The sequence below is a fragment of the Vipera berus genome, assembly GCF_964194415.1.
Source record: "Vipera berus genome assembly, chromosome: 3".
Taxonomy (NCBI): Eukaryota; Metazoa; Chordata; class Lepidosauria; order Squamata; family Viperidae; genus Vipera; species Vipera berus.
The window spans coordinates 37283371-37309487 of NC_138204.1; the positions used below are offsets into that span (position 1 = coordinate 37283371).

The window sequence follows — 26117 nt, forward strand, 5'->3', positions numbered from 1 at the left end:
TTTAATATTTTGTCTTATTACATACTTGGGATAAAGACAGTAAAATACAACAGCTTACATCCCAAAGAATATTGCAGACAAATTTGTCATATAAATTTAAAGCTTCTCAAGCACAACTATATTTCTGTTATCTATTTACCTGGAAGTATAATTCATTGAAATCCACTTCCTCTGTGTTCATATATATACCAAGAGAACATTTCGGTTTAGCCAGCACTTTTATTTTATTTAATCAAAGTTAAAGAGTTACTTTAACTCTGCTCTTGATTAGGCTGCCACGTGCACATCAGAACCATTATATCTGCTTCTACTCGGGCTCAATTGCTTGTCCGCTTTAGACATCCGTCCGGGGCTGCTACTTTGGGGGCTTTTCAATGACTTTGGAGATATTGTATTACTGTACAGACACTAACCTTCCCCATCGCTACTAATAAACGCAGGCTACGCCAGAAGAATCCCCAGCCTGCGCGTATACATTATAATGCCACGCTCGTATCTCCTTTTCGCCTTCCCTTCACCCGGATCATCGGGGAGCGGAAGTGCCTTTGGAGAACCGTGACGTCCTTCGTTTCAGAAACCCAACGTTACACCGGAAACGACGACGGTTCAGGGACTAGCCCGTGACCTCCGCGCCCTCTAGCGGTTCTCTTACCCATGCCTCGTTCCTTCAGCTAAGATACAACATTGGGTGGCCAAGCGGGTGCTCTGGGCTGACACACAGGTGTGTGCCCGGAAGAGAGAGGACATCGCGGGGAAGGGGGTTTAACGCGGTGCCTCGTTATTTCCAGGTGAGCGGTCGGGAACAGCCTTCTCATTATTCCCTTTCCTTCGTCTCTCCCCCTCCGCTCTTAGAGTCGTACAGGCCAAAGATAGAAAGTGCTGTTGTCCTGAGTTGTAACTAATACCTGAGCCTAAAGCCTTGAATTGGGGCAACAGTGGCGCGATCTTCCTACTTTCTTATTCAGGGTTGTTCTACAACCTGATGTAAGCTTAGATCTCTTAGCAAATGCGTGTAAGTTATTTGTTCATTTCTTAATCCTCCCCTCACCAAATAGCATCCTGTCAGCTTGGAATCTCGTCTCTCTCTCTCTCTCTCTCTCTCTCTCTCTTTCTCTCCTGTCTTCTCAGAAAATGGCCTGCACAATAGAAAAGATCTTGACAGATGCAAAGACATTGCTGGACAGGCTGAAAGATCATGATAATGCTGCTGAGTCTCTCATTGATCAGTCCACTATGTTGCATAAGAAAGTAGTAGCCATGAAAGAAGCTGGTACAACTCTTTCAAACAAGGTGAGAGTGCACATTTGTTAATGGCACAAATTGATTGGCAATGCAAGTTAATGGATGCTGTTGTGTATACAAGTTCTCATAGAAAACATTTTTCTTTTACAAGTATCAAGAAGATGCAGCTGAGCTAAAGGATCTCTCTAAATATAAACCTCACATTCTCTTATCTCAGGAAAACACTCAGATCAGAGATCTGCAACAGGAAAATAGAGGTGAGCATTATCCTAATGAAGTAATTGTGAGCTAGAATGATTTTTATAGAAGTAATGATTTAATTAAGGGTTTTACTTCAGAGCTTAATTTAGAATATCTTAGGAATGTTCTGAGAGTGGAAGTATCGTGAGATCTGGGATAAAAAATACCTTTGATAAAATGGGTATAATTCGAGCCATATTTCAGTTTGTTATTTCTTATTTATACAACAAACCATGTAAAAATATTGGCTTAAAATCATTTTATTATTGGTGTTCTTCGTGGTATTATATGCTGGTTGTATAAGGATGCCAAAACAAAAAACCTCCCAAATTTTATTCAAGTTATATTCAATCTGTATCTTATTTGAAAAATGGATTGTAACCGTACTGATTAACTTGTGTTATATAAATGACAGCCTGCCACACATTTACATAATACGTTTCAGTGAAAAACAGAAATTTGTCCCCAAATAAATGCATAGGATTAGACTATAAACTAAATTTGCCTGATTATAAAATACTGATCCAGAGTGTGCATTGATCAAAGAAGACTAGTTGCTTTCCATGCTCTCTCATCAGGGAAAGAATTTGAAATGGAAGTGTAACCAAACAAATAGTAGGAACCAATGTGTATACTACAAATATAGTTACACCATGGAATTACACTTTTTTCAGAGCTATGGATCTCTTTGGAAGAGCATCAAGATGCACTGGAACTTATTATGAGCAAATACAGAAAACATATGCTGCAGCTCATGATGAAAAGAAAAGATGTGGATGCCCAATCAGTTTTGCAAGTACATCAGACTCAGTCTGCGGTAAGAAATTACAATAGATTTAGTAGAGTTGCTTGGATGTGTGCTCTGTTCCTATAGTGTCTGCTTCTGACTCTCACTTTTTCCTCAAGAGTCTTGTGATTTATATTCAGATGCTTGGCAACTGATTCATATTTATGACGGTCTGAAATATCTCGGAAGTGCCTTTTCTTTCTAGGAAAGAACATTGCAGCTGAGCCATTATTATAAAGCAAATAACTGTAAATACCATGGATGGTTAATTATTTTTATACCACAAAAACTACCAAATTTCATTACATTCCTGCCTCAAAGTAAGTGGCTATAAACCTATGACTCCTCAGCATTCCATATACCACAGGATATTTGAATTTTCTTATGGAAAACATGAAAGCAAAATAGATGTACAAGAGAGGGTGCCCGTCTGCTGGATCCAGAGCCTTCCTGTTTTCCAGTTTGCTCCTAAACTGGTGTATACAATAACAGTCATGGAGCTAAAGAGAGGTAACAAGACTAGGTTGTAGAATATAAATGTTCTTTATGTATGGTTACATAGTCAGTGCAGTATTAATAATTGGAGTATCATATTAGTTGCAATCCTATATCCTGAACCAAATGTCCTTGCTATAAGAGGATACAAATATGCATGCATGCATTGCAAAAAAAAATTGGGGGTTGTGCAATATGTGTGGATACTGCAGTGAAGAAGAAATACCGTAGGTCTCTTGAGCTCTTAAGTGGAAATGGAGTATATTGGTACTGAATGACGAGACTGGATCATGACCACATTCTTTATAAGCAAAGCACCTATTAGAAATATTTCAGGGCAAAATGATAATAATAATAAACATAATAATAATAGGGCCTGTCTTAAAGCTGTTTTCCAGAAAATTAAAATATATTTTAACAGAATTGCAGAATGACGGGATTATTTAGAAAGAGTATGATGGCAATGGTTCCTATTTAATTGCTGTAGTTCCAAGACACAAATCTGTCATGGTGCTGCATATTAAAAATGTAAAATATACTGTAAATAAAATGTAATAGAAATGGATTACTTAAAATTAGCCCTTTAGAGTTCACCAGAGTCATTCATTAAAAATTTTCTTGACTTGGGTGGACTTTTCTGATTACAGATACTTTTTTACAACCTTATATTGGACTGATTATTGTTAAGAGCAAGGCTTTTCAACCAGTGGTATGGGTACCATTTGTGGTACATTGGCACCTGGCAGGTGGTACGCGACTATCCTATAAAAGTGGTAGTGGGGGAGGGGAATGAGCTGAACCGGTGGCAGCACCACACAAGCCTAAGCGAGAGACGGCTGGAGCTGCAGGGCTGTAAGGGTTCAGCGGAAGCACCAGGATCAGCGCTTCTTCAGGGCTGTCAGGGCTCAGCAAAAGCGCCAGGATCAGCGCCAGACTCCAGCTGGAGCTCGGTGCTGATCCTGGTGCTTCTGAGCCCGGAAGAAGCACTGATCAGCTGGAATGTTGCAGCATCTCCAGGGGCTTGTGATTTATATTCAGATGCTTGGCAACTGATTCATATTTATGACGGTCACAGTGTCCCAGGGTCATGTGAAGTGACCAAACCTGCTGCAACCACCCAGCAGACCTGGGGAATAAAAACCAAACACCCCCCATCCCACCCCTGCTGCCAATCCTCAACAGAAATGCTCACAACAATGAAAACCTTGGACAGGAGGAAGAGCGCCGTCGGGCAGGCAGGTGTCTTGCTTGGCTGTGGCTTGGGGGGTGCTTTTTTCAGTGCCATTGTAACTTCGAACAGTCACTAAGCAAACTGTTGTAAGTTGAGGACTACCTATATTTCATCACTTTTTTTCCTTTTTTTTTTGGTCATCAAGTTTTTGACACCTTGCTAGGCTACTGGTGGTACTCGGATGTTGCCATACCCTAAAAGTGGCACAATAGGTGAAAAGGTTGAAAAGCCCTGGTTTAGAGTATACTGCTTGTCTGCAGCATTCATTTTACTTTCTCTAATAAATTGCATCAATTTAAGGGTATTTTTATAATCTGAAAGATTTCAACAACTCAGTCTAGTGAAAAGGTTTATTGAAGCCTAGTTACAATATCCTCCGTTTACCCCTTGTTGACAAACATGAATTTAATTAAGACGATTCCTACAACCTAGCATTATTTTTCTCTTTCTTCACAATAGAATTTTTGATTTGTGTTCATGATGAATATTTGTTTCTGTGTTTTAATTGAGAATAATTTTGTTTTCAAATCTATCTGCAGGAGATTGAGAGTCAGATTGACATGATCTGTGAAATGGGAGAGGTTATGAGAAAAGCAGTTAATGTTGACAGTGACCAGTATTATAAAATACAAGAAAAGCTAGCACAGTTAGAGGTAAGTGCTGAACTACTGTGAAGTGTGGGATTGTTGAAAAAGGAAGGTATTTGTGATTTTTCAGCATCCAAAGGAGCATTGATTGTTCTCTATTAAGGGCTATTACATGCACCAGACTGAAGTAGCTTCATAGTTGTAGAGAATGAATAACAAGAGTTGGAAAGGACCTTGGAGATCTTCTAGTCTGACCCCCTGCTCAAGCAGAAAACTATAACATTTCAGACAAATGATTGGCCATTCTCTTCTTAAAGAGTGTTCGAGCTTTCACAACTTCTGGAGGCAAGTCATTCCACTGATTTATTGTTCTAAATGTCAGGAAATTTCTCCTTAGTTATGGATTGATTCTCTCCTGGATTAGATTCCATCCATTACTTCTCATCCTACTTTCAGGTGCTTTGGATAGCTTTGAAAGCAAAGTAATAATTCAAAAAGCTGGAATCATGCAACATTTTAAATAATGACTTTTAAGCTGTATTAAATAATTAAATAATCCAGGAAAAAAAACTTTTCCCTTCATCCCAGTGGGTAAAAACAATGTTAATAGCTTATCACTGTCTTTAAATAAAACAATCTCTTATCTCCTCATAGTTCATCTCCTATATAAGAACCAATTGTAAATACTCCGTCAATCTTTGTCAACAAAAATCCAGTAAGGGAAATCAGATATAGACATTTTCTTCTTTTAACCTTGAACAAAGAAGACAAACTTATAAAGCTTTCCTGTTTTTAAAAAAATATTATTTGACCCCTCCAAAAAGAATTCCAGAGAGAATTTGCTACTCATCTGTGTTTCAAAGCAAACATTCTTTAGAATTTTAATAGGTTTTTCTTACATCCATAAATAAAATGTATTCTTTAATTTGCCATTTCTTAAAAGTGCTTTCGAACCTTAGCAGAGCTCTTTTGTATATACAGAAGAAAAAAATTATCCAAGTCAGTTTCCTAATGTTTGTTCATCTCTAAGTCTCCATCAGATTCATTTGTATTACATTCAGATCCCCCTCCAAATTAATTTCATAAACATCCACTGCAGCTTGTTCTTGTTTTACAACTTCATTAGGATATGATCTGTCAATTTTATCAAGCATCTGATCCATGCTGTCCAAAAGTTTAACTGAAAGGTATTCAAAATTTTGCAATAAGGATTTTTGCTCCATTTTCTTTCTCCTCTGGCTCTGGGATCTAGCTTTCACAATTTCCTTGTCATAAAAATATGAAAACAATTTCATTTTCCTACGAGAATGTATCTTCTAAATAAATCAAAGCTATTGTTCCAAATTCCTTTGACCCCTTAATCCATTATTAATTTTCCAAAATCCATGTACCAAGCACGTCTATAAAACTTTTAAAATTAAACTTACAGTTATCATCTAATGAAAAACTTTGCCAGTCTGAAGAATCTTAATCTCTACAATATGCAATGAATTTTTTAAAACCCCAAAAAGTGATTTAAGATATAAGGCTCGCTCCAGCTTAATGTCCATAATGATTGCTTTGTGAGTGAGTTTGATGTAAATCTTGACTCTCAGCTACTTCACTCAGAAGCCAATCACAAAAAATGACAGTTTCGGTGCTTTACTCATGAAGAGCAGCTATGGAATCCCAAGGATGAGCTCAACAATCCTTTGTTCCAGAAAGATTACATTGACTTGGATCCAGCATCCAACAGTAAAATTCCCCTCACAAAGTTGTCTTGCTAGCTAAGAAAAGCCAGCGATGTGTCTGCTTTCCATGGCGCTTATAGGTGGTGTTGGACATTTATCTGATGATAAATCTTTTAAAAAGCAGCATGGAAAGATGATAGGAGTGATATATGGGAAGTAATTATGGATGTCCCCAAAATTACATTTTTATGGCACTGATTATATTATTTCTTGTCACTAACATCACACATTATTATTTTAATTTTCAGCTTGAAAATAAAGAATTGCGAAAATTATTATCAATCAGTAGAGAGCCTGTTGAAGTGAGGCAAGAATTACCTGATGTTGCATCTCAAGTTACAAAACCTCAGTCCTGGAACAGTTGATCCTGGACATTGGAAACTCTATTGCAGGAATGAGTATGCTTCTTTCTGAACTTTCCTTTAATTCCCTTTAGTCTTCTCTTGGAAACCATTCCAAGCCTGTTACTATATTGTAAGTTCTGTGCTTAGGTTAGGGATATTGTAATGGCCCCTTCTTTGATTAATATTTGTTTTGCTTAATCATGCAGAAGAGTGAAATAAACGTTTTCTTTAGGTTACCCATGATTTTAGAAATCTCAGTTGGATAGAGCAAGGATCATCTTAACTTTTCTAGTGTGAGCAAATAACGAAGTATTTTAGCATGCCTTAAATTGCATTGGAATTCAGTTCTTAACTATGTTTAGGATACACTGTTGTACAAAGCTTAGGCACTCCTACTTTAATGCTAGAATTTCTGCTTCTAGCATTGTTTTTGGTGCTGCATTTATTGTATCATTTAAAAATATACTGTCATATTACCTATTTTTTAATATCAACCAAGCCACCCGAATCACGTTGTAGGGGAGATGGGCAGCACAGAAATTTAATAAATAAAATAAATAAACAAATACAGAAAGTAACATACAATGCCAAAGTGTTGAGTCCCCATGCCTATGACTATTTCACATAGGAGATGTCTCTGTGGGTTATAACAAAGTCTGGTATATCTGCCTACCTAGAATGTTCAGTGAGTATGATAATCCATTAGGGGCATAACCACAATAGTTATTTTTCTGTCTTTGTCAATATCTACTTGATCAAGGAATCTGTTTCTAATTTCTTATAGCCACATTAAGCCCCTGTGCATGGATGTCAAGAGGGAGAGATGCGTGGAAACAAGTCTCTGTTATATCCTATAAAGATTACTTTGTGTGTAGGCATTTGCACAAACGTCATACATATTAATCCTGTAAAAGATGAATTTACTTTTTTGCAAGCACCTGCCAATATTTTAAAAATTATTTTTCTTGAAAGATTGGTAATTGAAGATTACCAATGTCTCTTAAAATTTCTTGGGCATCTGTTCTCTGATGGTAAAACAGAATCTATGAAATTTATACGTACTATGCACATTTCCTGGTTCAACTAAGTTTTAGGAACATAACTAGTCAATTTATGTCATTTTGCCTATTTCCTTCTTGCCCCATACGTTTTGGGGAAAGGAGTGATAGGCTAATTGATCAAATTCATTTGGGTTTTTTTCAGGTTCTCAGATTGAAAATTTTACTTTAAAGACTGAGCAGATAATAAACTCTGAAAATGTGGGCCCTATTTGCATAATGCAATCAGCTGAACAAACTCAATATCTTTGCAGCGTTATGCCTTAAATATATGCCTTCAGTGCCATCTTCAGAATCAATAAGCTCTTGTAATGAACTGCAATTTGCCCAGTCTTTTTATAAACTTTGGATTATTTTGTAAATATCACGTAGGATGTAAATGTAATTATCTACAGAGGTGCTGTACTATCAGCCTATTCTATTCAGTAAATTAAAAATATTCTCTTTACCTCGCATTTTATTAAATATGTATATTGGCTCATTATTTTCTTGAAATAAAATGTCTTGAGGTAGTATTGTGCGCTAAGACACTTTTGTACAGAGAATTATTTATGGCAGAGGAGTAGAAACTATTGGCCATTTAGATGTTGTTGTACAGCCCCAGCCATCATGGCTGATAATTTGGGATATTGAAACAGTAGTTTTTCAACGAAAAGGGCCATAGGTTCTCTCTTCTTTGATGTTTTTGGACATATTTTAAATTTGACTGAGATCAATGTTTTTTGTCAAATCCTTGGACATTAAGAATTATATTCAATTTATAAATTAAATTTATTAAAGAGATGCTGTAGCTTCACATTTCTGAAAATGGTATGTGACTCTGAATTGAGGACCAATAGAACACTCCTCAAATAATGTGATCAACTTGTAAATTCCAGTTTGCAAGTATAAAAGCCTGCTAGATTCATGTAGTGTTTTAACCCTTTTTTATTTACCAAGCCAAAAACAAACAAGCCATATTATAACTTAGAGCAGAAAGATATTCTTTCATATGGCCACTAATAAATTTATCATTGCCTTATATTATGTATCAAATTATTTTCTTCACATCCTGTAAGCAACCAGCTACACATCCTTCCTGCCACCCAAGAAGCAGGTTTGCCTACATTTTTATAAGCGTGCACCTAAGCATTACTTTGCAGTAACTAGGCTACTCCTAGAATAAAACTGTATCTCAGAAAGTAGAAAATTCAATTAATGGCTCACATTGCAGTTGCCTATTTTATAATTGTCATAATGGCTCAGACCCAACATATAGCATGTTTAGTTATGCACTGTTTATTTTCTGCTTTTCCCACAGTAACAGACCATATTTATAGAAAGCCAATGCTAAAGATTAAGCAGAAGCAGTGGCTTCTGAATTTGTGGAGATAATCTTATTAAGCTTGTAGAAAGGATGGCTACTCATTGCATCTTGTTTCTGGACAGAGTTACAGGATTGATCTTTAGGACTGATCTAGAGAAATAAAATTATAAGGAATCTAGATAGGATGGAGGCAATAGGGATAGAGAAGCCTGATGATAAAGAAGAGGACAACCACTTCTAAATGGATTTAAAAAACAAATGGCTCTAATGGGTGATTGCCTACTTATAAAATAGTTACCACGGAGAGATGGCTAATCAAAAAAATCATTTGTTCGATGTTAGGTAGCTCCCACTATATTATCTGCCATCCCAGTTTTTCCACTGTCATTTCCATAAATTATAGTGCTAGAATTATGTTGGCTCATAGGCCAGATTTTTTTTCAAAAAGAGATGGAGCAGAGAGCCACTGAGTATTGATGGAAGTATCTTGGGTCAAAATGGTGCCCAAGAGCATTACTACTCTACCCTATATCAGTAGCAGTCATTATTGGATATAGTATTCTGTCAAACTGTTATGATGCTTTCTTCAAGTTTAAGTTTGCCATATACATGTTTGGTTACTCTTTGTTAGAGTTGTAAGTAAAATACGATGCAATATTCTGATTTGATTAATTTTATTTACTTCAGGATTTTTATTCCCTAGTGTCAGTCTAGAAGTAATCTCCCACATGATATTGACTATAGCTCATGGTGTACATAATGGTGATAACTTCATCACAGTTTACTTGATTAGCCACATTTTCTCTCATTTTCATGTGCTGAACAACAAATTAACCGGTGGAGCTGGATTTGCATAGCACACTAAGATAAAGTGTTTCTTAAAATATGATCACTATTTCTTAAAATATGATCCATAGAATATCAGGGCTTCCAGAATAACTTGAAGGTGTACCATGAACTGAGTTTGTTATCCCATCAAATGCTTTGTGCCACTACTCTGAAGTGGACAGAAGCTCAAAAACAGCACTTTATAAAAGTAGCCTGTACGTTTTAACAGCTCAGGAAGAACTTTATCAGATACAAGCTAGGAATGAAAAATTATACCTGCACTGTAACTATAGTTTAAATATTTTAAAAAGAAAGAAAAATAAGAAAGTCCGGTTGCCTTGTGAAAAGGCATTTTTGGGATAACTATGATCTGGATGACTCAGAATCTCCATAGGCAGAAAAACAATCCTTCATATTAACTATTTGGTTACCTGTATTTATTTCTCTACATAATCACACTTCTGCCAACATGGAACAATATTTTTTAAAGCCATCACAAAATAACTACTTTTTTTCTTTAATCAAATCTTAACAGTCCTTTCCACTTCTTCATCCAAGTCAAATATATGCCTGTGAGGGTATTGCTTCATTTTGGGAAAAGTGGGAATGTATATGGGGCTAAATGGCAGATAAGACACCAAAATCAAATTTCACAGCTGCCTCTTGGGTTGCTTGTGAAGTGTGAGCCCTAAAGTTTTCATAGTGCAGCAAAAATTTTCTATGCTTCCAAGCTCTGCTTAATCCTTGTTTCAAAATTTTGAATATTGTAGTGAACCTAGTGCAGACCAGGTTCAAGGAAATCCAGAGAATCCATCTGCATCCCAAAAGCTGTAATCACTAGTTTTTCTGCTTTTTGCTAACATTTAATATACTGGAATTTCATTTCTGGATCATGATGAGGTTTTTTTGTTTTTTTGCTATCACAGTGCTGTGAAGAAACTCCTCACTTTCTTAGCTTAAATAAGAATTGCTGGCAAATTTTAATTATTGAAGCTTTTAACTCTGCTGTTATCAGGAGAAGCCTGATAGCAATTTCCCTTTCTCAGTTCATAAATCTTTCTCATGTGAAACTTATCAGTTGTTATCACAGATTATTACTTTGTTCTTGATCTCACAAATCAGCTCTTTGTGCTTGACTGTCTTTAATTTTTATTTATTTTTTTATTTGCTCTTTTGGCTCATAGTGTTCACATCAACATAGTTACGCTTTGCTGTGCTTCTACATTTCTTTTTCTTCTGGACCATCCACTCCCTTTGAAGGAAAAAGAAAATCCCTTCTTTTATTTGGCTATTTTTTCTGTCTGCTGATGGCTGAAGAGCTTCCAATACAGACATCTACTCCATTCTCCCACACCCGTTTCAAGGTTTTATGTTTATTGACAACTCTGCTTTTCTAAGCTGGGGGGGAAAGCTCAAATAGTAGGGGAAGGTAACACAGGGGCTTGCATTTTTTTTCTAAGCAACTTGTTTTTCCACACTTAACCAAATAATTGTACATAAATTTTAAGAACTGAAATAAGCCATATTTTAAGAACTGTTTACATATATTTTAACAGAAACTCTTTTCAAGTGATAACATCTGTATGAACAATTGAATGCAGACATAAAACAATTATTTGCAAGACAAAACCTTTGTATGGACATGGTGGTTTTCTTTTTGAGCTGGAATTCCTGTTGTGACAATTGTGCTACGCTCACACGATAGCTGCAGACACTGTCAGAGAAACTGAGCAAAGGGAAAGGACTCCTTGCTCTTATATTTCATGCAGAATTGAAATCATGAATATCATCTGAATAGAGTTTAAGCAATTACCACTATGGGATATCTAACACCAGATCAAAACTTTCATTTAGATTAAAAAATTCATTTGGCGATGGTGGGAATCTTAGGATTCAAAATACTTGCATTATGCCTCCTAGACGCCTAGTTCATTAAAAAAAACTTGAGAAGGGGGGAAAAAGGCTACAGTGCCACCAAAAATCCATGCTTGCAACGTAGTTTCAGTGCTAAACTTGCTTTTGTGATGGAGCCATTGGCACCAAGTTTCCTTTGTCATAATTTATAGCTGACACTTTACAAGTTTTTTTTCATTGACTAGTTGCTTTTCCTCTACAGTCTCAGCATGTGGGGCTGTCTCTAATTTTATCCCTAAAATAACAGTGTTACTGGCTTAATCAAGTCTCTGCAGCACAAGTCCAATGTCTTAACCACTATATAGGTTCACTATAGGTACACTAAGCCAAAAACAAACATTTTGCCTTAGCATATTGTGTGAATTTAGCCAACGTGTTCTAAAGCTGTTGCCTTTATGTTCAGAGATTTCCCAAGAATGAAGTAACATTTAAACTAAACAATGGGGACAGTGAGTTAATTGATACAGAACATCACTGTCCCCGGCAATCTAAGAAAATAGGGGAAGCCAGGCACCACAAGTTATGCAGCAAGTAAACACAGGGTCAGTCATAAAGGACTCAAATGTCTATACACTAATGCACAGAGTATGAACAGTAAGCAGGGTGAACTAGAAATTCAGGTAAATGAGGGCAGATATGATATTGTTGCCATTACGGAAACATGGTGGGACGAAACCTACAAATGGAACACACAGCTAGAGGGATTTAAACTATTTAAAAGAAACAGACTAAACAAAAGAGGAGGTGGAGTTGCTCTATATATAAGAAATAACGTTATCTCTACAGAAATAGAGCACAATGACGAAAACTGTAAAATTGAATACATTTGGGTCAATATAAAAGGGGAAAAAATGACATTGCCATAGGTGTATACTATAGGCCGCCCAACCAAGCGGAGGAAATAGATGAACTTTTTGCTAGTCAGCTAACTAAGGTATGTAAGAAGCACATCACAATAGTAATGGGGGACTTTAATTACCCTGATATAAACTGGGAGACAAACTCTGCACCAAATGGAAGATCAAACAGATTACTGACAAACCTAGCAGACAACTTTCTCTCCCAAAAAGTAGAGAAGGGAACTAGGGGATTAGCCATATTGGATTTAATTCTCACAAACAGAGATGAAATGATAGAAAATGTCGAAGCCACAGGAACCTTGGGGGGAAGTGATCATGCAATATTGGAATTCAACATTCTGGAGGCACAAGCAATAGAACACAGCCAAACTAGAGTCTTGGACTTTAAAAGAGCTAATTTCAATAAACTTAGAGAGACCATGGGAAGAATTCCATGGATGAGAATCCTAAAGGGGAAAACAACTCAAGAAGCTTGGGAAAGTTTGAAAAGTGAGATAATAAAGGCCCAGTCTAGTACAATACCAACAAAGAAGAAAAATAACAGCTCTCAAAAGAAACCAGCATGGCTGCATAAAGAACTCTCTGATAAATTGAAAGATAAAAAGGACAAGTATAAGAATTGGAAAGAGGGGCACATAACTAAGTCAGAATATCAGCAAATAGCCCGTGCCTGCAAAGATGAAGTCAGGAAAGCTAAGGCTCAAAATGAACTAAGGCTTGCAACCAAAGTCAAAAATAACAAAAAATGATAAAAAACAAGAAAAAAGTGAAGGAAATGATTGGTCCATTAGTGGGGGAAAGTGGCAAGAAGGTGACAAGCAATAGGGAGAAAGCAGAACTATTTAACTTGTTTTTTGCATCTGTCTTTACACAAAGGGAAAAAACAGTCCAACCTACCAAAACCAGTGCCATCAAAAACAGAATAGAAACGCAAGTTAAGATAGGAAAAAAAATGGTAAGTGAGCACCTGTCCAGCCTAGACAAGTTCAAATCACCAGGACCAGATGGATTACACCCCAAAGTTCTCAAGGAACTGGCAGACATGATCTCAGAACCACTGAACTATATTTTTCAAAGATCCTGGAGCACTGGGGAACTAACAGAGGACTGGAAGAGAGCTGATGTAGTTCCCATCTTCAAAAAAGGGAAAAAAATAGATTCTGGAAACTACAGACCTATCAGCCTGACCTCAATACCTGGGAAGATTCTGGAAAAGATAATCAAACAACAAATCAGCGAACACCTAGATGCAAAGTTATCACTAAAAGTCAACATGGGTTTGTCAAAAACAGATCATGCCAGACAAATCTTATCACATTCTTTGACCAAGTGAAAAAATTAGTGGACCAGAGGAATGCTGTAGATATAATTTACTTGGACTTCAGTAAGGCATTTGATAAAGTAGATCACAACCTACTACTTGATAAGATGGAAAAATGTGGGTTAGATAGCATCACCACCAGATGGATTTGTAGCTGGCTGACAGGCCGTACTCAGCGTGTGGTCCTCAATGGAACTGCATCTATTATTATATTATATTAATCCCATTTATATCCCGCCCTTCTCCGAAGACTCAGGGCGGCTTACAATTTAAAGCACAAATCAATGTGCTTAGCAATAGCCTTCATTCTATGTATATTCCTGCTTATTAGGGCTTTCCCCCCCCCCAAGCGGCATTATTACAAAGTCAGCTTATTGCCCCCAACAATCTGGGTCCTCATTTTACCTACCTCGGAAGGATGGAAGGCTGAGTCAACCTTGAGCCTGGTGGGACTCGAACCTGCACTAATTGCAGGCAGCTGGTGTTACTTAAGGAGGCATTAGCCCACTGCTCCACCAAGGCTCTCAGTAAGGCATTTGATAGTAGATCACAACCTACTACTTGATAAGATAGAAAAATGTGGGTTAGATAGCATTACCACCAGATGGATTTGTAGCTGACCGACAGGCCGTACTCAGCGTGTGGTCCTCAATGGAACCGCATCTACATGGAAGGAAGTGTGTAGTGGGGTGCCCCAGGGCTCTGTTCTGGGCCCAGTACTCTTCAATATCTTCATTAACGATTTGGATGAGGGGATAGATGGGGAACTCATCAAATTTGCAGACAACACCAAGCTGGCAGGAATAGCCAATACTCCAGAAGATAGGCTTAAAATACAGGAGGATCTGGACAGACTGGAACACTGGGTGCTATCTAAGAAAATGAAATTCAATGGTGAAAAAAGTAAGGTTCTACATTTAGGCAGGAAAAATCAAATGCACAGGTATAGTATAGCTGGTACCTTGTTCAATAGTAGTAACTGTGAAAGGGATCTCGGAGTCCTAGTAGACAATCACTTCAATATGAGCCAGCAGTGTGCTGCAGCTGCCAAAAAAGCCAACACAGTGCTAGGTAGGCTGCATTAACAGAGGGATAGAATCAAGATCAAGTGAAGTACTAATACCACTTTATAATGCCTTGGTAAGGCCACACCTGGAATACTGCATCCAGTTTTGGTCACCACGATGTAAAAAAGATGTGGAGACTCTAGAAAGGGTACAGAGAAGAGCAACAAAGATGATTGGGGGACTGGAGACTAAAACATATAGGGAACGGTTGCTGGAATTGGGTATGTGTAGTTTAACGAAGAGAAGGGTGAGGGGTGACATGATAGCAGTGATCCAATATCTCAGGGGCTGCCACAAAGAAGAGGGAGTCAAGCTATTCTCCAAAGCACCTGAAAGCAGGACAAGAAGCAACAATGGAAACTAGTCAAGGAGAGAAGCAACCTAGAACTAAGGAGATACTTCCTGACAGTTAGAACAATTAACCAGTGGAACAACCTGCCTCCAGAGGTGGTGAATGCTCCAACACTGGAGGTTTTTAAGAAGAGACTGGACAGCCATTTGCCTGAAATGGTATAGGGTTTCCTGCCTGAGCAGGGGGTTGGACTAGATGACCTCCAAGGTCCCTTCCAACTTATTATCATTATTATTACTATTATTATTATAACTACCAACTGATCCTTGCATTAAGCCCTAGGATAAGCTGCCTCACATAATTATTAATTACAGCCGTGTTGCAATTTTAAATCTAATACATTTTGCCAACTAAGGCAAGGTAGAAAAGCAAAGAGCATTTCTCACATGTAAACAGGCATTTTCAAAACCTATAGATCCTAAATTGGGCAGATGGAAGCTCAACATTTCTTCAGTCTTTACAAACCCCCACAAAAAATATAGCAAGTTCCTAACAATTTACAGCTTCCCCGAAGACCGAGAACCTGCTCTTTGAGGTGGTGCTTTTTTTTAATGACCTGTCAACGTTTTCAAACTGTTCACTGGTGATCACCAAATGATTTAGTGAAACCATGTTTGCAAACGATAGTGTAAGACACTGGTTCAAAATATAGTCTCGCTTTGTGGCTCAGTATATTGTGACTTGCCATTTTCGGCTTAGCAATCAATAGATGCTTAAGTCGACCAGCGGGCGTTAAAACTTCCTCGAGAACAGCGCTACTTCTGCAAACGGCACTGTACGCATGCGCCCTATGTTCCTACTTACACGAACCCTCTGCGCTTCGCTCCCCCTGCCTCTTTTCCTGGCCTGGATTCCTACGCATGCGTGCATCGACCCTGCTTTCCCCCTGCGAGTCTCGCGAGAAGCCGGGATTTATTCCTACGTGCTGTGCCGTGCTGCTCATGGCGGCGCTGGAGCGGGGGCGCTGAGCTGTTGGGGTAAGTGAGGTTCTTTGAGAGGAAGACTAATGGCCTTTCTTGTCCTGCATCGCGGCTTTGTGGAGGACAGACGGGGATCTTGGAGTGACTTGGAACGTCTCCTGTCACAGTCCCTGGGACCAACGGTCTAGTGCGGGTGGGACCCCTCCCCCACCCACGGAGTGCCTGCTGATTTGACAGCAAGAGGGAGCGAGAGAGAGAAAAAAAGGAACGTTGCCGAGACAAGCTCGCTCTCTTCACCAACCCCTCGGTTCGCCCTTAGGCAGGGCCGAGAGAGAGAGACGGAAAACGAGTGGGCCCAAGGCTCGACATTACTACGCTTCCCAGTGTGCGCGACGCGTTTTGCCTTTTTTTTTTCCCGCAGGGGCCGATGGGGGATTGAGTTTAAGGGTGCGGTGTTGGTGGCGGCGATGGCGATGAAAAACACTCCAATTCCCATCGTGATGCCTCTGAAAGATTAGGCTACAAGGCCTGCTGGGGGATGGAGTTCTTGGTATTTTACAGTCTACGGAGCGAAGTTAGCCGTGCAGACTACCTCTCCCAGCATGCAGCGTGCGGACGTGGGGAGGGGAAGGGGCGGTCAATCTTCCTTTGTGTGAGGGGCAGCGGCCGCCATTTTCCTCTCTCTCTCTCTCTCTCTCTCTCTCTCTCCCTCCCCCCCCCCATATCTTGGTCGGGGAGGGGAGTAAATAGTGGACACGCCTCAGATACTTGAGGAAAATATCTCCGGTTGGGGTAGTAGCTACTATGTAGCTAGCAGCGGAATGTTCATTTCTAGATTCCGCTCTACGTTTCTCAACAGCAGCATAATTGCTGGAAGCAAGGCTTTTGTACTATACGGATATAAAGCCTAATCTTATCGCCCCTTAGTAACAAGAGCCACCATCTTGCTGCCTAAGGACTACATTCTGTGGCTGCACGTCTTTGTAAATCTACAGGGGGAAATGGGGTGGTAACTCACGTTTCCCTTATTTTCTTTAATGTAAATGTTGAAACTGTTTTTTTTTCAAAATGTTAAGATTCCCACCTGAATGCTACTAATACAATTGGACATTGATCACTTACTGAAATTTGTAATCATTTGATTATTCAATTTGTGTGTGAGTGGCTCACAATATAACGAGCAAGATAAAAGCAATATAATAAACAACGAAAACCAAACACTAAAAAGAAAAAAAATAACAAGATGGCAAACCCAGCAGACACTCAAACTTCCCATTTAACATCCAGGATTTTAGCATTCAGAAGCTTCAACCCTCTTAGCCAAGGCCTGTGAGAACAACCAAGGCTTTATGGCTTTCCAGAACACCAGCTGGGTGGAAGCCACTAGATTTGGGGGCCTGGGAATCTAATTCCAAGAAGATTTTAATTTTACAGCAAATTATTGAGACTTTATTGCAATATACCTTTTTTAAAAAATGCCAGATATATTGGTAAGGACATTTTTTGTAGACCGAAAATGATTTCTAAGTACAAGTTGAAATTTGCTGCCATTTTAAAGAATAGATTTTTCTCCATTCTTGTTGATGAGTTAGTTTGTTTAACTTTGTTTCCAAGCCAGAGGCTCTAATTCTGCTGGTTTTTCCAGTGGGAAAAGAGTCTAATGCCCTGTTTTCAAAGTCATGTAATCTAATTACAGCTGATTCCTATGCAGCTATATTTAAAAGCGAATCTCCCTGAATTCAGTGGGCCATGGTTACACCCTTATTGCACAATCCCATGTGTGATTATTCCAATGTAAGCCTTACTGAATTCTATGGGAGTTAACTCCCAATTAAGTATAGGATAGGAGTTTAGAGGCTTTTGCTTTTGCTATCTCGCTTTAATAAAGTTACATTTATTCCTAACAGACTTTTCATATTTATTCATTTATATAAAGTAATATCAAATAGCATACTTAGACTGCAAATAAAAGGATTTTTTTTTAAAATCCCATTTATATCCTGTCCTTCTCCGAAGACTCAGGGCGGCTTACAAGCTTAGCAATAGCCTTCATTCTATGTATATGCCTATATGCCTGCTTATTAGGGCTTCCCCCCCCCCCCCCCGCATTTTTACAAAGTCAGCTTATTGCCCCCAACAATCTGGGTCCTCATTTTACCTACCTTGGAAGGATGGAAGGCTGAGTCAACCTTGAGTCTGGTGGGATGCAAACCTGCACTAATTGCAGGCAGCTGGTGTTACTTAAGGAGGCATTAGCCCACTGCTCCACCAAGGCTCTTGGTGGATATTTTGAAAAATATTTTAAAGTAATTTAAGCTAAATATATTTGTCTTTAAGAATACTATGCCCAGAAAAACTTTTTCATATCAGCAATACTATTATTTAATTTACTTATGCAGATAGGTATAAAATCAATATCCATGGCTCAGAATCAAATAATATTCAGAAGGGAAAAAGTCTGAACTTTCTCTCTTCTCTGACTGATGTGCTAATCCTTCAAGATCACATGTTGTATTAGAGACTACTGAATTGAATGAAAGCTTGGCAACTGCACTGGGTGTTTACCATCAAGAGGAATATTTATAGCTGCTGAGTTTAAAAGTAAAGAATTTAAAATAGAGGCACAAGTTCAGAAAGCTCTTCTAAGGTTTTGCAGCTTTGAGAAAACATTGGATTTGTTCATCGGATGTGGGAAGTATTTGGAAATAATTTATGTTGTCATATTTCTTAGAGGCAAACCCTGGTGAATTTAGGCATAAACATTTATCTCTTAGTAAATATATAGGGGATTAGGCTTCTGTTTTCTGTATTCAGCAGGAAGGATTTTCTGATTCTAAGACTACTTCTATGAAGTAAGAATCACTTACTTTAATTTTTCCCTAAATAAGTTTTTTTTCCTGAAAAAAGCACCTTTGAGATTTTGCCGCCTTCTACATCAAGGGTGCCAAACTGCTGGCCCATGGACCAGAAGCGTCACCAGGAAATTGTGCCCCATTGCCGGCAATGGAGAAAAAGCTCCGATATGTCGCGTGATGTCACGTGACGTCGCAAGTTTGACCCATCTGTTCTAGATAGAATTTTCATTAAAAAGATCTGTCTAGTCTAAGTTCCTATTCCTATACAATGTTTAAGCAATCTTGATATAGTGGTTAAGGTACTGGCTTAGAAACCAGGAAACAGTTCTAGTCCCGTTTTAGGCATGAAAGCCTGCTGTGTGTCTTTGGGCCGATCACTTTCAGCCCAACCCACCTGACAGGATTGTTGCTATGGGGAAAATAGGAGGTAGAAATATGTATGTTTTCCCCTTGAGTTACTTAAAAAGTAATAAAGGTGGGATAAATAAAATATGAAGATGGGTACTTTTCAGTTTTAATTATTGGGATTGTTTTTAAAGCATGCTGTTCTGGCATTTCTTCAGTAACATATGAAACAGTTCCAATTGGAAATGTTATCGGCTTCCCAAAATAAGTGGACTAAGCAGAGCTTATAGAAAAAGATATAAGGATGTCATTCCTCTTTCTTCTTTCCTGTTCCCTAGCATTTGTTTCTGATTACTTCTGTTTCCAAATTATAATCTTAAATATTTTACCTTTTCCTTTGGCTAAATGACTCAGTTGTTTCTTAACAGCTCAGTTATTACTTGCTCAGTTGATTGTTGGGTGCTTGGAAAACTCCTTTGATATTAAACATAATTTATCCTATCCTGCATCCTGTTCTTTACATAGAGTATAAGAAAAATGTAGTTGCATGGGAGAGAAAATTTGTAAACAGTTTCTGAAGGGCTGCTCTTTTAAAATATTATTTTTCTGGGACATAGATTTTGACAATAAAATTATCTGTAATACCATTGCCCCCTGTTTGAATATAGAATCACAGCATAAAAACTATTTTTAGGAAAGCATTTTACTAGTTAAATGTATTGGTAAACTTTATTTACCTATATTAAGTACAGGGATTAGGTTAAAAGATATTTATATTCAGATTGCTTCTTAGTTATGATTTTTTGTAATATTTATTAGTATCTATAATAGCCAATAATAGTACATTGCAGACTGAACATCAGCATTTTCAGATCAACTGTTTTCTCTGAAGAAAATAGATTTATTTTTTAAAGCATTAGATGTCCCCAGACTTTCTGTACATTTGGGATTTAGAATATGAGAAGGATGCCATAAAGGTCTTTATTTTTCACAAAACTGCTATCGCTGTACACATTCAAACAGAAGATACCCATTTTATAGAAAAACTACAATAGCTGGAAGATCAATAACTTGTCCAGCGACCTAAACATTAAACACAGATAAAGCTTTAACTAATTTTATAAGTACAGAAAATGTATGCCGCTACAGAAATTAATTTTGTTAATTAACTGACTGTTTTTTCTCTCCCCTTACTCTTACAACCAAGTATCTCAGTGAGAAGCCAGCCTAATGCTGCCTTCTTTCTCAGAGCTCAAGGAATACTTCTGCCCCTGCTTCCAGTTTTTGTAAACAGCTTCTGAATTTTCTCTGACTATCTCAGTAGCTGTCTGCAGTATTAAAATGTATGTCTTGAACTATATATATTTATATATAGAACTTGAGGTTTATTCATTAGTGCTATTACCATTAATTCTGTCTCCTATTTATATTATTACCAATATTCTACCCTTCTCTTATTATTTAGGGGAGACCTTCCCTAAATATCAAGCCATTCCATGTTACAAAACGGAGGTTCAATTTAAATCTTTTCGAAAGTTTCTTTTTATACTGATATTTCTAAGGCCTTGATGAACCAAACATAAGGTCCCAAACAAGACACTTTTAAAAAAGAAAATCAATCATGGCTAAGTTGTAGATGATCGTAGTTAGTTGAGTGCTTTATAAAAACAGGATTGGGTATCTGCACTTACCTGGATTCTGATAGATACTACATTTATTGACTCTAGAAAATGTTTCAAATTTATAATTACTCTTGTTTTTACCTGTTATGCTGAAAAAGTGGACATTTAAATTTCAAATAAGAAAATTGTGATCCATAACCATACTTAGTAAATAGCAAAATTCACCTAAAAATCCTGATAGTGTGATAGATGGGAATTGGCAAGATGTAAGTTAAATTCCAATTCAGTCGCGAAACTTAGCATGTGACTTTGGATCAGTCATTATACATTTGCCCAATCTGCTGACATGAGTTTAAAATGAGAGTTTAGAGCAATATGCCTTTAGCTTCTTGGGGTAAATGTTCTATATGTATCAGTAAAACATGCTTTTTAAAATTGGTTTTATATTCAGTGCAATGGCAACACTTGCTTTTAATTGAATTCCATGAAGTTTGGTTAAAACACTAGTAATGTCTGAAATTCTTGTGAGAAACTTTTCTTCTCAGAGGTGGAATCATGTTCATGGGGTACAGAAACATCTAAAAAGTATATCATAATAAACTTGTTTATCCTTTTTCTCCTCCAGTATGAAGTGTAACAGAATAGAATTTACCACCTGAAACTGCTGCTTCAAGTTCAGATCAGGAAAGGAACACATTACATCGTAACAACAAAACAAGACCAAAGAAGAGTAAACTTTACACTGAAGACACAACACTTGATCTGAAACAAGAAGTTTGTGCCTACTCAACAGCTTCAAAAGAGCACGTCCCAACGCTGCTAGTATTTGTTTTCTTCAGTACTGTGCTGAAATTGCCCAGTGCAGCACCAGTTATTCTTTATTAGCTTGATAGATCACTTGTCTCTTGCTATTTCTTTTTTTTTTTAACAATAGCAATCTTCAAACTTTGAAACGTGTGCTGAAACGAAGAATCGGCAAATACTACTGAAAGTGCAATATTAGAATATCACTGCGAGGTTGGTCCATGTACTGTGTTGAACAGCAATATATTTCAAATTAAAAGTGCCATATAAAATGAGTTAAATAATCATTTTGTTTAAATCTTGTCTTCATTGGTCAAAATATCAAAGCATATCTTAACATTTGGCTATGATGCTTGACTTTTTAAATTATTGAAATTCCTTAGAAGTGCCATTTTGTTGTATTTGTTGAGCTAACCATGGAATGCAGTCTTATTATTGTAACTATTTCATTAAGCTTTCTGCTACTATTTTCCAGTTTCTCGCTTTTGAAATCAGTTTACTCTAATGCTATAAATCTGGATCTCAAACTTTCTCCATATCCTTCTCCCAGTTACTGGTATCGGTCAGTGAGTCTCCATTTCATAAGCTGGTAGGCTAAATGTGAATTTTCTGCTGTGAAGATAACTCATTAATAGTAATCATGAGTTCAGTTAGCAACCAGCTTGTGTTGTTCATTTCAGAATCCCTCTAAAAACCAAAAACCTAATGCTTTCTTAACTAGCACATCAGTCCCTTAATATTCTAGGAAGCTGCCACAATGGCAGCTTTTTTTATGACACTGGATAAGTGGCAGATATACATTGACAAGGTTGTCTTGTTTGATTTTGTTACATGCAGCATTATAAAATTAAGTTGAAACAGGCGTAAAAATATGGCAAGCACCTGGAAAGAATTTGTTGAATTTTCCATGCCGTCTTCTCCCCCTACTGCATACGTTAGTGCCAACCTGGGCAATGCATCTCCAGTCGGACTGAATTTATCACCTTATGGCCAATCAGTAAGTTCTTTTGCCATACTAGCAATATTCTTAAGGGTAAAGCCAAATTAGCTCAGATGGTGTGATATAACAACATTTGAGCAAAATAAAAAGTGTGGCCAATTTGCAGATAGCAGAAAATTCTGCTCATTTTGCAACCTCTGAGCCTCCTTTTAATCCTGCCAGAGTTATGAGTAGACTAAAATATCCTTAGCTTCAGGTTTGAATCATTTCACACTCACTCCTCTTTCCCAATCATTCTTTTCATTGGTCATTGTGCCAGGCGTAGTTCCTGTTTGAGGGCAATTGGTTACCTCTCCAGCTGTTTAAAGGCAAAGCTACCCTGGAACATAGATGTCACATGCTATGCAGATTCAAAATTTAAAAGTATCCAATTGAAAATAGGCAGTGCCCACACCTGTCAAATTTGCTTATATAGGAATTTTACCTCTTAACAAATATATTTCTAATTATTTAATCCTTTTGTATCATGGTCCTTTATAAGTACAGAAATTATGCTGGTTCTCCAGCAAGCTTCTTAAAATTGGCCAGTAATCACTAAAATGTAGTGCGGTGGTGATAGCCTTCATCTAAGAGGTGCATTTTGGTTTTTATGTTTGGTGTATGAAAACATTGTAGAGGGAGCTAGCTGTCTTAACATTTCTGAATGTTATAAGATAGTCATGACCCTGAAGTATATGAGAAACCTTTCTTAGTACTTTATTTACTAATAGTTGAGAACTGTTGAAACTGAACTTTCAGAAGTGTGTGTGGGGGGGAATCTTAGCTTAGAGATAGAGCACATGAAAATGACTGTTTAGTCTCTGATATCTCCTGGTTAAAAACATCTGGCAGAGGACTTGGAAAGACCTTTGCTCAGGATCATGGATGCTGTTACCAGTCAAAATACACAGCACTGGGCTAGCTTGGGCAAGGGTCTGACTTGGTATAAAGCAGCTTCATAGTTTTAATACAAGGATCATTCTAGGATATAGGCCTTTGCCTCATTTACTGACCTAATCTTTTTAAAAATTTATGTTGCATATGTATGTAGAAACGTCTTATATTATGGACTTTGGCATACAAACACATGACCAACAAATTTGTATGATTTAATATTACTACTATGATACATTCACTAGTATCTAGGCCATAAATAAGTGATACAGCATTGTCCCTTGAATTCATCTATGTGCAATACAATTGATATTTGCTTAATACTGTGTATATTTAAGCTGCTGAAGAACTGAGATTTGCTGTTAACTTGCCATTCTTCCTAAGACTAAATTCAATTAACCAAATTTAAAGTGCTTGTACCTGATACTAAGTTTCTTCTATGATTTGTCCCCTAAATTAAGGATTGAGGAAATAGGAATGATAGTCTCTATAGTGATGTGAAAATAGACTAGTATCTTAATTCTAAATAATAAATTATAACCCTTCAATTACACTGTTTATCACTTACTGAAGTCTTTGAGATTTTTATTCAGTTGAAAAAATTCAGCCACAACTTTTATAATAAGTATGTGTTTGTTTTTGTTTGGGGTTTTTTGTAGCCCAGTAAAATTAATAATGGTTCTCAAATTCATAGTTAAAATGGAAAAGAAAAATAATAATGAATATATTATTTGCCATACTGCAAGGATATTTGAAGTGGTGGTACAGCTTTTAGCTCAATCCACTACTTGCATATATTTCTTCCCAGTGACACATGTTGGATTTTTGAAAATATAAACAAACTAGAATATTGTTGGAAAGAAATTACTGACCTAGAAATAGAGCTTATTCATACATTTTCACTAATACCAGATCAATAAGGATATCTAAATTGACTGCTTTTGATTTCCAGCTAAGTCTCTTGAAACATGGATTTAATAATTATTGGATATTGCTAAAGATGTCTAATTATTGACTAGTTATACTGTGTACTATGTTATCACAGCTGTATGAGATGGAGAACCATTATACTGTGTCATCAGATCCTCTCCCCCCTCCTGCAGCTCCCCCTCCTTCTCATCCTTTACCTTTTTCTTCATCTACTTCATCCGGGTCTAAAAAACCGAAGAGGACCCCCCTTTATCAGAGATCTGTAAGTCAGGGCACCTATTGACAGACATGCCATCTTAGCATGGGAATCCTTAGCATTTAACTCTTCTCTGCATATGTTCTCACTTCTAACCTCACTGGTATTAAATCTCAACAGGTTAAGGAGTATAATTCATCTAAACCAATGAGCAAACTTGCTGAGTTCTCAAATTTTGCTTTCCTGTATCTGTTTTAGAAACTTTTTGAAAGCCTGGTATTCTTGCACACACGTTGATTGTATTTTCATTTTATGCATTCAAAGATGTTAAAATTTATTGGCTTACAGATGTGAACAAAATGAACAGACCTCTGTCCTAAGCTTATGCAAAAATGATTATTGTTTTTCTCCTCTAGATGATGTCAGTCATGTCATTCTGGAGGTGGTATGAAGTTTAATCCAGCTCATGCTGTTCTGGATTAAATGGGACCATTTGTCAAATATCAGGTTTTTTTTAATTCAGCAGATTAACTTCTACAAAAATCACACCATCTCTGAAATTGCCAAATGGCTTAAAGTCTGTTTGATATATTTATAATAGGAAACAATAAGATGGTGCCAAAATTGTAAACAATGATTTCCATAGGAAAAAGTTGCATCTTACGATGCTATTCCTGAATTGTAAGTTATACATTTGTGGTTTTTAGTTTGATTAGTAATTTTATGTTATGTATGGGGGCTTTCTGTTCTTACATTTTGACAATAGCATTTAACATTATCACCAGTTCCTATACTATTCAACTAAAAAAAAAGATTTGTTTCAACTCTCCAAGGTACACTAAATCAGAAAGTTCTATGCTTTTGAAGAGATTTAAATATTTCTGTGTTGTGGGATCTTTGTATCTGCAGCAGTTGCATCCCAAATTAATCCATAGCATTGTCTGTAAAGACAACCCTCTCCTTTAAAATGAAATATTTAAAAAAACCTAAATTTGATCAGTCTCAGTTTAATGAATAATTGACTATTCATCAAATAGATTTCAAAGCTGCTTATGTTTACAATTCTGAATACTTAATAGCTCCTTATGGTTATAGGAATGTTAGTTTGTTTTCTTAAACAGATACACAGGAAACTGCGTAAAATACAGAGGAACTGTATGCATGATTTTGGCACTGCTTTGCCTTGAACTCTGACTTGCATGAGATGGTT

At 37.2% G+C, this 26117-nt stretch overlaps 2 protein-coding genes across 8 annotated transcripts in view; both read left to right on the forward strand.

Moving 5' to 3' along the window:
- The first annotated feature begins 673 nt into the window (after positions 1–673).
- SIKE1 (suppressor of IKBKE 1) lies at positions 674–8227 on the forward strand. 2 transcript variants are annotated; one of them, XM_081322869.1, is made up of 7 exons: positions 674–788; positions 1129–1290; positions 1394–1499; positions 2157–2299; positions 4535–4648; positions 6561–6710; positions 7441–8227. In XM_081322869.1, exons 2-6 carry the CDS (start codon positions 1132–1134, stop codon positions 6675–6677), a joined length of 639 nt encoding a protein of 212 aa, XP_081178995.1. In that variant the 5' UTR covers positions 674–788; positions 1129–1131; the 3' UTR covers positions 6678–6710; positions 7441–8227. The 2 variants fall into 2 exon arrangements, with proteins under 2 accessions (XP_081178995.1, XP_081178996.1); XM_081322870.1 differs by lacking the exon at positions 674–788 and having other exon boundaries at positions 1085–1290.
- An 8021-nt stretch (positions 8228–16248) lies between these two features.
- CSDE1 (cold shock domain containing E1) overlaps positions 16249–26117 on the forward strand; it is a 36557-nt gene continuing 26688 nt past the window's right edge. For 2 of the 6 annotated variants that reach the window (XM_081323146.1, XM_081323147.1), the window contains exons 1-4: positions 16249–16339; positions 21730–22121; positions 22746–22905; positions 24827–24973. In XM_081323146.1, coding sequence (XP_081179272.1) covers positions 22780–22905; positions 24827–24973 — 273 coding nt within the window. In that variant the 5' untranslated portion in view covers positions 16249–16339; positions 21730–22121; positions 22746–22779. The remainder of the gene's footprint in view (positions 16340–21729; positions 22122–22745; positions 22906–24826; positions 24974–26117) is intronic. The other 4 variants (XM_081323149.1, XM_081323148.1, XM_081323151.1 and 1 more) reach the window with 4 other exon arrangements.